A 12,588-nucleotide genomic window follows, 5' to 3' on the forward strand; every position below is an offset into this window, starting at 1 on the left:
GTTTGGTAAAGTGTGTGAAAGAAGAAAGTTAAGAGTAAATGTGAATAAGAGCAAGGTTATTAGGTACAGTAGGGTTGAGGGTCAAGTCAATTGGGAGGTAAGTTTGAATGGAGAAAAACTGGAGGAAGTAAAGTGTTTTAGATATCTGGGAGTGGATCTGGCAGCGGATGGAACCATGGAAGCGGAAGTGGATCATAGGGTGGGGGAGGGGGCGAAAATCCTGGGAGCCTTGAAGAATGTGTGGAAGTCGAGAACATTATCTCGGAAAGCAAAAATGGGTATGTTTGAAGGAATAGTGGTTCCAACAATGTTGTATGGTTGCGAGGCGTGGGCTATGGATAGAGTTGTGCGCAGGAGGATGGATGTGCTGGAAATGAGATGTTTGAGGACAATGTGTGGTGTGAGGTGGTTTGATCGAGTAAGTAACGTAAGGATAAGAGAGATGTGTGGAAATAAAAAGAGCGTGGTTGAGAGAGCAGAAGAGGGTGTTTTGAAATGGTTTGGGCACATGGAGAGAATGAGTGAGGAAAGATTGACCAAGAGGATATATGTGTCGGAGGTGGAGGGAACGATGAGAAGTGGGAGACCAAATTGGAGGTGGAAAGATGGAGTGAAAAAGATTTTGTGTGATCGGGGCCTGAACATGCAGGAGGGTGAAAGGAGGGCAAGGAACAGAGTGAATGGGATCGATGTGGTATACCGGGGTTGACGTGCTGTCAGTGGATTGAATCAGGGCATGTGAAGCGTCTGGGGTAAACCATGGAAAGCTGTGTAGGTATGTATATTTGCGTGTGTGGATGTATGTATATGCATGTGTATGGGGGTGGGTTGGGCCATTTCTTTCGTCTGTTTCCTTGCGCTACCTCACAAACGTGGGAGACAGCGACAAAGCAAAAAAAAAAAAAAAAAAAAGTTCCATTATATATACAGCTTGATTAATAAGGTAGTTCTACCTAGAAATAAATAATAAAAATCAAACCTTATTCAATTACTAATAAAAGTAAATCATAATAAAACAAAAACTTGATTAATGAGGCACTAACACATTAAAGAAAACTGTTTTATTCTTGTCCAAAAGTGATAATAAATCAAAGCTTGTTATGTTACTACTAACATGACAATAATAAATGAAACATGTAAATAATGAGATGCTAAGACACACTGGAAAAGATTTTCATACAAATATTGCAAAGAATCATGGAAATGGCCTATTACCACTAGTTACAGTGTGGTATTTAATAAATGAAACTGTATGGTGCTTGCAGCTCTGAATTGCTCTCTCTGTTGTGATGCAGCACTCTAAAATGTCCTACAAATGCTTCTAAAAACAGAGAAGCCAAAGATGTTAACCTTTGAAGTAAAGCTGGGAGTAATTATGAGAACAGAGAATGGTGAGGGAGCCTTAGTGTTTGGTCATACATTATCATTATTTATTTTATTTTGCTTTGTCGCTGTCTCCCATGTTTGCGAGGTAGCGCAAGGAAACAGACGAAAGAAATGGCCCAACCCAACCCCATACACAATGTATATACATACACGTCCACACACGCAAATATACATACCTATACATCTCAATGTACACATATATATACACACACAGACACATACATGTATACCCATGCACACAATTCACACTGTCTGCCTTTATTCATTCCCATCGCCACCTCGCCACACATGGAATACCATCCCCCTCCCCCCTCATGTGTGCGAGGTAGCACTAGGAAAAGACAACAAAGGCCCCATTCGTTCACACTCAGTCTCTAGCTGTCATGCAATAATGCCCGAAACCACAGCTCCCTTTCCACATCCAGGCCCCACACAACTTTCCATGGTTTACCCCAGACGCTTCACATGCCCTGATTCAATCTACTGACAGCACGTCAACCCCGGTATACCACATCGATCCAATTCACTCTATTCCTTGCCCGCCTTTCACCCTCCTGCATGTTCAGGCCCAGATCACACAAAATCTTTTTCACTCCATCTTTCCACCTACAATTTGGTCTCCCACTTCTCCTCGTTCCCTCCACCTCCGACACATATTTCCTCTTGGTCAATCTTTCCTCACTCATTCTCTCCATGTGCCCAAACCATTTCAAAACACCCTCTTCTGCTCTCTCAACCACGCTCTTTTTATTTCCACACATCTCTCTTACCCTTACATTACTTACTCAATCAAACCATATAAAATAAAAAAATCTAGCTTACAGTCATCAGGAAAATCCCTGACAAAGTTAAAGAGCTATGTGAACCTGTCATGCTAACTCTACACCAAGATTTCTTCACTTAGCCTACCTCTAAAGTCAATATGACACTGCTACTACCTCTTGATGACCCAACACCCTCTCATGCTAACCTGAAAAGCTCCACATTCATCATATATCATGTATTACAATGAAAATTAAAGCTGTGCTTCCAAGCTGTACTCACTCACGTATTTTCTAATCATTTTTTTATGCCTCAGATGTATATATTCTCAAAGTTTTCATCTCTAAAATGCCTATAGTTGGCAATACTAGGTCTTGAGATGGGGTAAAGCAACCCTCATTTAAAATGAACAAGGTTAAAATTTGTGTTCTCTCCAAGCCTACTGGTGCTTCTTTGGAGGAATACTATTACATGACATTATAGAATGGGACGTAAAGAGCGGTGAGCTATATAATCACATCCTTCATCCTCATTTTCAGATAACACTGAATGATGTGTCTTTTCTAAGGCAATCATAAAACCAATATCATGTAATAACTCAAGATAAATAAGAAAAACAAGGATAATGCATGATGGTGTTCTGCTAACAGCATAAACAAACAGGACATTTTAGCTGGCTTAAAAACTCTATTTTAGAATTCTTTAATTCCATCTGATGAATACTTCCATGAGGCCATGTCTTCAAACTTGAACTCGTTCACATTTGAAATTGCTTTCTTAATACTTATTTCTTTTTCATATTACTGGATCACCTTTTCTCTTCACAATGAAACACTGTAAGTAACAAAAACTGAGCCTTACAGGAAACACTGTTAGGTTCCTCTTTTGTATATACTTGGGTATACTTGCCTCTATCATGACTTGTGTAAAGTCATGATACAAGAAAGGAGAATTTCCAGCCTTCCACTCTGACCCCTTTTCATCGCCTTCTATGACACGCAGGACAGGGAAATATTCTTTCACCCTAATCTCAAAGGAATTTTTTATATCCATCTATCTTTATCTTTAATACTTGTTCCCTCCTGGAACTCCCTTAACAAGGTGGCCATGACAATACAGTCTCTAGCTAGTCAACTTCAGTGCCGCATCTTAGCCTTTAATGCCTTATCTTTAAAAGGCCATTGGCAGAAGGCAACACTAGCACAGTGTTTCCAGAGGCTCCTATCTGACGTTCCTACCGACTACTATGATCTAATGATATTGTGTAATATTCTTACTTACTTCTTCTACATGATGATTCTACGTAATGGTCCTGCCACAAGAACAAAAACTAATCTAATGTGAGTTCTAGGGGGAAGGATTCAGCATGGATAGTTTAAAGCTATAAAGATGGGTGCTTTAGCGAGGACAGCAGGAACGACAGATCACTCATAAATGGCTTGGGTTTCCCTTCTCTTGAATAATCAAGACTTGACTTTTAAATCCACAGATTCTTGAGGAAATATGAGTTCCTATAAAATTAATAAAGTATGCTGGATATTGAAGGCATATAAACATATAAAGTTATGGAGCATCCACTCCAATACCTTCCCATCCAAAGACAGTGCCGATCATCAAGAACATTACCTGCATTACTTCCACCATGACCATAATCAACAACAGCTGGTTGGTCTGCTGCTGCTTTAGCCTGCTCATACACTTCACGGCTGTGTGGTTCCTCAGGTCCCCTACCATAGACAGCAATCCTGTCCCGCTGGTAAGAATCACGGGAGTCATGGCTATAGTCTAGATCTTGTCTATCATATGCATCTCTGGGTCGGTATGCATCATCACAGTATGGATCTCTATTAAATGAATCTCTGCCAAAGTTGCTCCTTTCAAAGCGATCTCTTGGCCCCCTGTTGTAGTTATCAATATAATAGGGATCATTAAAATAAGGGTCATCATAATAGTGACCATCCCTTCTGTAAGAATCAGGTCCTCTCCTATCATCATAATAATCCCAACGGTGGAAGTATGCCTCATCCCTGTAACGATCATCCATGCTTCTTCCAAAGAACCGAAGATTATCCTGTTGATCATCCCAAAAATCCCCTCTGCGATCATCTGGATACCGAGAATCAACTGGATATGGGTCACGTCTACGGTCACTTTCAAACCTGAATAAAGAAATGCAAAGAACCATAAAGTACATTGCAGAATATCTTTTAATCTATCTCATCCCAGTGTTACTTCCACTTTGGAAGCAAAGAACCACATTGCATTTGAACGTTACTAATGGCTTAATGCCAATTCAGAGTTTTTTTTTTTTTTTTTTTTTTTTTTTTTTTTTTTTTTTTTTTATACTTTGTCGCTGTCTCCCGCGTTTGCGAGGTAGCGCAAGGAAACAGACGAAAGAAATGGCCCAACCCCCCCCATACACATGTACATACACACGTCCACACACACAAATATACATACCTACACAGCTTTCCATGGTTTACCCCGGACGCTTCACCTGCCTTGATTCAATCCACTGACAGCACGTCAACCCCTGTATACCACATCGCTCCAATTCACTCTATTCCTTGCCCTCCTTTCACCCTCCTGCATGTTCAGGCCCCGATCACACAAAATCTTTTTCACTCCATCTTTCCACCTCCAATTTGGTCTCCCTCTTCTCCTCGTTCCCTCCACCTCCGACACATATATCCTCTTGGTCAATCTTTCCTCACTCATTCTCTCCATGTGCCCAAACCATTTTAAAACACCCTCTTCTGCTCTCTCAACCACGCTCTTTCTATTTCCACACATCTCTCTTACCCTTACGTTACTTACTCGATCAAACCACCTCACACCACACATTGTCCTCAAACATCTCATTTCCAGCACATCCATCCTCCTGCGCACAACTCTATCCATAGCCCACGCCTCGCAACCATACAACATTGTTGGAACTACTATTCCTTCAAACATACCCATTTTTGCTTTCCGGGATAATGTTCTCGACTTCCACACATTTTTCAAGGCTCCCAAAATTTTCGCCCCCTCCCCCACCCTATGATCCACTTCCGCTTCCATGGTTCCATCCGCTGACAGATCCACTCCCAGATATCTAAAACACTTCACTTCCTCCAGTTTTTCACCATTCAAACTCACCTCCCAATTGACTTGACCCTCAACCCTACTGTACCTAATAACCTTGCTCTTATTCACATTTACTCTTAACTTTCTTCTTCCACACACTTTACCAAACTCCGTCACCAGCTTCTGCAGTTTCTCACATGAATCCGCCACCAGCGCTGTGTCATCAGCGAACAACAACTGACTCACTTCCCAAGCTCTCTCATCCCCAATTCAAAGTAGAACATGTAATATTCATATTTCACAAATTACAGCAAGCAAATATAGCAGTGACAATAACAGGCACTGTGATACAGTGAGTAAGAAGTAAAGATGGTAAGTACTTAACTTGACATTTCTTCAGCCAAACGTTCTGAAAGGCTATAGGCTGACAATGGACGTCCTTCATCTGTATCCCAGTTATCTCTGCCTTTTGGATAGGGCTGTAGGGTGTACATAAACAATAACCAAGTATAAATATCTATGAGAATTATCATGTAAAGCTTGTATTTCTACTTGCCCTACTACAAATATCTTTTTCACTGCAGACAATCTAAGTTCATTCCTTTGGCATCATCTGATATTGCAGTAGCCTTTAACAGCTGGTTAGCATGGATAACCCACGAGAATTAGCATCCTTGCCTAAGACAAACTTACTCAGTTTTAGACAGAGTACCCAATACTGCAAAATTCTGCTCCCACCAGCAGCACAAAGTACTTCAATCTAAATATTGCCTAAAGTTTATCGCCTTTCTTCTTGCATATTCCAAGACCCTTCAATTACATTCCCATAAAAAAATTATGTATTTTGTTCCATGCATTTCACTAATAAAATCTTAATTTTTCAAACTTTGGCAGCATCAGGAAAAACACTGATTCATTCGCAAACATTCACTCTCTAGCTGTCGTGTATAATATACTGAAAGCAAGGCCTATCACATAAAGCCAAGCCCCACAGACTATTCCATGATTTACCATGACTACTTCACAAGCCATGTTTCAGCTCATGGTTACCCAAATATGTGACATCAATCAAATTTGTCCTATCCCAAGCACTTTTCTCACTTTCCTGAGTCTTCAGCCATGTCTTCTTCACTTCATCCCTACACCTCCTTCTTGGTCTCCCATTTCCCTCGTCGGTGCTTGTGGCATGTGCATTCTTTAAGTCAATCTTATTTTGCTCCTCCCCTTCATTTTTTCTGAACCATTTCAATGCACCTGATTACCTCTCTCAATCGTACCACAAACATTAAAAAATTTCTCTCTTCCATGTCCTTCTTTACACACTAACCCTATCTTACACCACTTATGTATGCACTCATCCCACCTTACACCACCCACTTTACACAACATACCACACACTCACCCCACCTTACACCACATACCACACACTCACCTTGCCTTACACCACTTATTAGACACTCATCCCAACTTACACCACATATTTCACACTCACCCCACTTCACACAACATAACACACACTCACCCACTCTACACCACATACCACACACTACCATTGCCTTACACCACTTATTACACACTCATCCCACCTTACACCACATATTGCATTCTCATCCCAACTTACACAACATATCACACACTCACCCCACCTTGCACCACATATTACACACTTACTCCACATTACACCACATATTACACACACCCTACCTTACACAACATAGCACTCACCCCACCTTACACAATATATTACACTTTCATACCACCTTATACCACATATTACACACTCACCCCCAACTTACACAACATATTACATTCTCATACTATCTTACACCACATGTTACACAGTCATCCCACCTTACACCACATATTACCTACTCATCCTATCTTACACCACATATTACACACTTATCCCATCTTACACCACATACCACACACTCACTCCACCTTACACCACATTTTACACACTCACTCCCACCTTACACAACATATTACATTCTCATACCACCTTACACCACATATCACATGCTCATCCCACCTTACACCACATAAACACCACCCAACTTACACAACTTAACACTCCCTCCACTTTACATAACATATTACACTCTCACCCCACCTAGTCTTGGAGTGTGTGTTAAAGGAGAAGGATGAAAATAAATGTGAAAGAAGCTGGATTATTAAGTTTAACAGTGGCAAGAGGTAATTCTAGCATGAGTTTGAATGGAGGGAGGAAGTGGGGTGTTTCAGATACCTAGGAGTAGGTATGTCAGTGAATGAAACCACAGGAGCTGATAGTCAGTGTTGTGTACATCTGTGACATATCCTTAAGATGAGATAGAACTAGAAATTACATTAAAGGGTGAATGTATTGGAAATAATTTTCTTCCCTCCTGTATTACTTCCCAAAAGGAGGAACAAAGAAAGAAGCAAAGGAGGAGGTTTTCCCTGTAAGACTCTGCCATCTATTCTTGACTCTACCTTACTTAAGCAGGATACAGACGGTAAGTATGAAAGAAATGCATGAATGCATATAATGATCATTAAAACTACCTCAGGACTCTTTCTAAGGAAGAGTTCTGGTGTTACTTAGGACCTTTTTCTACACTTCATTTGCCCAAGCTCATGCAGCTCCCAAAAACCACCACATTCCCACATGTTCAAGCCTTGAACATTCTAACAAAATTTCATTCCATCCTTTCACTTCCTCCTCAGATCCCCCTTTCCTTGTTCTCTCCACTTCTGACATGTATACCTTCTCAATTATTGTCTTTATATGTCCATACCATTTCAGCAAACTCTCTTCAGCTCTCTCATGCATATTCCATTTATTCCCACACCTCTCTCTTATCCTATCATTTCTTACATGATCAACCCTCCTCACACCAAATACTGACCTCAAACATTTAACTTCCAACACACCCATCCTCCTCCATTCTGACTAACAACTGCAAAATCTTGAAACAATGATATCCTACACAATACCTGTCTGTCTCTTCTGACATCCTGCCACCTTGGTCCTCTCTGCGGTTCTCTCACATGAGATTCAAATTCACCTCTCACATTTTCTCCAAATTCTGATCTTTGAGGATGTCCAAAACCTGGTCTTGGTAGGCCTCCAGTATCCAGTCTTTCACAATCACCAAAACCTCGTCTTGACTGGCCCTCAGAATGCTGTCTTGGTGGACCTCCAAACTCTGTCCTTGATGAACCCTCAGAATCCTGTCTTGGAAGATCCCCAAACTCTGGCCTAGTTTGGCCTCTATAGTCTGGCCTCAATGAACTTCCAAATTCAGGCCTTGATGATCCTCTAAACTCTTGCCTTAGTGGTCCCTCATATTCTGACCTTAGTTGACCCCCAGACTCATGTCTTGAATAGCCCTTGAATTCTGACCTAGGTAGGCCTCTAAAATCTTGTCCAGGTGGGACCCCAAAATCTTGTCCTGATGAACCTATGAAATCTTGTCTTTGTGGTCTACCAAAATCTGACTTAGGTGGGCCCCCAAAATCCTGCCTTGGTGAATCTTCCAAACCTAGATTTTGGTTGCTGCTACTATCCTACAAAATAGAATAAAGTATTAGCTTCCATATATATTCATTTATCATTTACAGAATGGAAAAAGGAGAGAACAAAGGAGGTAAGGGGAGTGGGGGAGGAATGGGATGTATTTAGGGAAGCAGTGATGGCTTGCGCAAAAGATGCTTGTGGCATGAGAAGCGTGGGAGGTGGGTTGATTAGAAAAGGTGGTGAGTGGTGGGATGAAGAAGTAAGAGTATTAGTGAAAGAGAAGAGAGAAGCATTTGGACGATTTTTGCAGGGAAAAAATGCAAATGAGTGGGAGAGGTATAAAAGAAAGAGGCAGGAGGTCAAGAGAAAGGTGCAAGATGTGAAAAAGAGGGCAAATGAGAGTTGGGGTGAGAGAGTATCATTAAATTTTAGGGAGAATAAAAAGATGTTTTGGAAGGAGGTAAATAAAGTGCGTAAGACAAGGGAGCAAATGGGAACTTCAGTGAAGGGGGCTAATAGGGAGGTGATGACAAGTAGTGGTGATGTGAGAAGGAGATGAAGTGAGTATTTTGAGGGTTTGTTGAACGTGTTTGATGATAGAGTGGCAGATATAGGGTGTTTTGGTCGAGGTGGTGTGCAAAGTGAGAGGGTTAGGGAAAATGATTTGGTAAATAGAGAAGAGGTAGTAAAAGCTTTACGGAAGATGAAAGCCAGCAAGGCAGCAGGTTTGGATGGTATTGCAATGGAATTTATTAAAAAAGGGGGTGACTGTATTGTTGACTGGTTGGTGAGGTTATTTAATGTATGTATGATTCATGGTGAGGTGCCTGAGGATTGGCGGAATGCGTGCATAGTGCCATTGTACAAAGGCAAAGGGGATAAGAGTGAGTGCTCAAATTACACAGGTATAAGTTTGTTGAGTATTCCTGGTAAATTATATGGGAGGGTATTGATTGAGAGGGTGAAGGCATGTACAGAGAGTCAGATTGGGGAAGAGCAGTGTGGTTTCAGAAGAGGTAGAGGATGTGTGGATCAGGTGTTTGCTTTGAAGAATGTATGTGAGAAATACTTAGAAAAACAAATGGATTTGTATGTAGCATTTATGGATCTGGAGAAGGCATATGATAGAGTTGATAGAGATGCTCTGTGGAAGGTTTTAAGAATATATGGTGTGGGAGGCAAGTTGTTAGAAGCAGTGAAAAGTTTTTATCGAGGATGTAAGGCATGTGTACGTGTAGGAAGAGAGGAAAGGGATTGGTTCTCAGTGAATGTGGGTTTGCGGCAGGGGTGTGTGATGTCTCCATGGCTGTTAAATTTGTTTATGGATGGGGTTGTTTGAGAGGTGAATGCAAGAGTTTTGGAAAGAGGGGCAAGTATGCAGTCTGTTCTGGATGAGAGAGCTTGGGAAGTGAGTCAGTTGTTGTTTGCTGATGATACAGCGCTGGTGGATGATTCATGTAAGAAACTGCAGAAGCTGGTGACTGAGTTTGGTAAAGTGTGTGAAAGAAGAAAGTTAAGAGTAAATGTGAATAAGAGCAAGGTTATTAGGTACAGTAGGGTTGAGGGTCAAGTCAATTGGGAGGTAAGTTTGAATGGAGAAAAACTGGAGGAAGTAAAGTGTTTTAGATATCTGGGAGTGGATCTGGCAGCGGATGGAACCATGGAAGCGGAAGTGAATCATAGGGTGGGGGAGGGGGTGAAAATTCTGGGAGCCTTGAAGAATGTTTGGAAGTCGAGAACATTATCTCAGAAAGCAAAAATGGGTATGTTTGAAGGAATAGTGGTTCCAACAATGTTGTATGGTTGCGAGGCGTGGGCTATGGATAGAGTTGTGCGGAGGAGGGTGGATGTGCTGGAAATGAGATGTTTGAGGACAATATGTTGTGTGAGGTGGTTTGATCGAGTAAGTAATGTAAGGGTAAGACAGATGTGTGGAAATAAAAAGAGTGTGGTTGAGAGAGCAGAAGAGGGTGTTTTGAAATGGTTTGGTCACATGGAGAGAATGAGTGAGGAAAGATTGACCAAGAGGATATATGTATCGGAGGTGGAGGGAACGAGGAGAAGTGGGAGACCAAATTGGAGGTGGAAAGATGGAGTGAAAAAGATTTTGAGTGATCAGGGCCTGAACATGCAGGAGGGTGAAAGGCGTGCAAGGAATAGAGTGAATTGGAACGATGTGGTATACTGGGGTCGACGTGCTGTCAATGGATTGAACCAGGGCATGTGAAGTGTCTGGGGTAAACCATGGAAAGTTGTGTGGGGCATGGATGTGGAAAGGGGGCTGTGGTTTCGGTGCATTATTACATGACAGCTAGAGACTGAGTGTGAACGAATGGGGCCTTTGGTGTCTTTTCCTAGCGCTAGCTCGCACACATGAGGGGGGAGGGGGTTGTTATTCCATGTGTGGCGAGGTGGTGATGGGAATGAATAAAGGCAGACAGTATGAATTATGTTTCTTTCTTTTTTTCATACTATTCGCCATTTCCCGCATTAGCGAGGTAGCGTTGAGAACAGAGGACTGGGCCCTTGAATTATGTACATGTGTATATATGTATATGTCTGTGGGTGTATATAGATGTGTTCATTGAGATGTATAGGTATGTATATTTGCGTGTGTGGACGTGTATGTATATACATGTGTATGTGGGCGGGTTGGGCCATTCTTTCGTCTGTTTCCTTGCGCTACCTCGCCAACGTGGGAGACAGCGACAAAGCAAAATAAATAAATAAATAAATAAATAATCATGGATGCAGTGTAAAAGATTTGAACGATCGGTGTCTGAACATACAGGAGGATAAAATCATGCAAGGAATAGAGTGAATTAGGAGGATGTGGTATACTGGGGCCAACATGCTGTTAAAGGACTGAACCAGGGCATGTGAAGCATCTGGGGTAAACCATGGAAAGGTCTGTAGAGCCTGGAAGTGGAAAGGGAGCTGTGGTTTTGGTATATTACACATGAAAGCTAGAGACTGAGTGCGAACAAATGTGGCCTTTTTGTCTGTTTTCCTGGCGCTACCTCACTGAAGCAGAGGGCAGCGATGCCGTTTCCTGTGTAACAGGGTAGAGACAGGAATGGATGATGGCAAGCAAGTATGGATATGTACATGTTTACATATGTATATGTCTGTGTATGTGGATGTAAGGCATGTGTACGTGTAGGAAGAGAGGAAAGTGACTGGTTCTCAGTGAATGTAGGTTTGCGACAGGGGTGTGTGATGTCTCCATGGTTGTTTAATTTGTTTAAGGATGGGGTTGTTAGGGAGGTGAATGCAAGAGTTTTGGAAAGAGGGGCAAGTATGCAGTCTGTTGTGGATGAGAGAGCTTGGGAAGTGAGTCAGTTGTTGCTTGTTGATGATACAGCGCAGGTGGCTGATTCATGTGAGAAACTGCAGAAGCTGGTGACTGAGTTTGGTAAAGTGTGTGAAAGAAGAAAGCTGAGAGTAAATGTGAATAAGAGCAAGGTTATTAGGTACGTACAGAAGGGTTAAGGGACAAGTCAATTGGGAGGTAAGTTTGAATGGAGAAAAATGGATGAAGTGAAGTGTTTTAGATATCTGGGAGTGGATTTGGCAGCAGATGGAACCATGGAAGTGGAAGTGAATCATAGGGTGGGGGAGGGGGTGAAAATTCTGGGAGCGTTGAAGAATGTTTGGAAGTCGAGAACATTATCTCGGAAAGCAAAAATGGGTATGTTTGAAGGAATAGGGGTTCCAACAATGTTATATGGTTGCGAGGCGTGGGCTATGGATAGAGTTGTGCACAGGAGGGTGGATGTGCTGGATATGAGATGTTTGAGGACAATATGTGGTGCGAGATGGTTTGATCGAGTAAGTAACAACAGGGTAAGAGAGATGTGTGGTAATAAAAA

The 12,588-nt window shown here is 41.8% G+C and overlaps 1 protein-coding gene across 5 annotated transcripts in view; it reads right to left on the reverse strand.

The window, feature by feature from the left end:
• The window catches only part of LOC139751988 (uncharacterized), a 381,942-nt gene that overhangs the window by 102,043 nt on the left and 267,311 nt on the right, over positions 1-12,588 (reverse strand). For 4 of the 5 annotated variants that reach the window (XM_071667739.1, XM_071667740.1, XM_071667738.1 and 1 more), the window contains exons 12-14: positions 8,194-8,766; positions 5,599-5,693; positions 3,775-4,307 (exon numbers count right to left, since the gene is read on the reverse strand). In XM_071667739.1, coding sequence (XP_071523840.1) covers positions 3,775-4,307; positions 5,599-5,693; positions 8,194-8,766 — 1,201 coding nt within the window. The remainder of the gene's footprint in view (positions 1-3,774; positions 4,308-5,598; positions 5,694-8,193; positions 8,767-12,588) is intronic. The other variant, XM_071667742.1, reaches the window with a different exon arrangement.

The sequence above is a fragment of the Panulirus ornatus genome, chromosome 12 (genome assembly GCF_036320965.1).
Source record: "Panulirus ornatus isolate Po-2019 chromosome 12, ASM3632096v1, whole genome shotgun sequence".
NCBI classification, from domain to species: domain Eukaryota; kingdom Metazoa; phylum Arthropoda; class Malacostraca; order Decapoda; family Palinuridae; genus Panulirus; species Panulirus ornatus.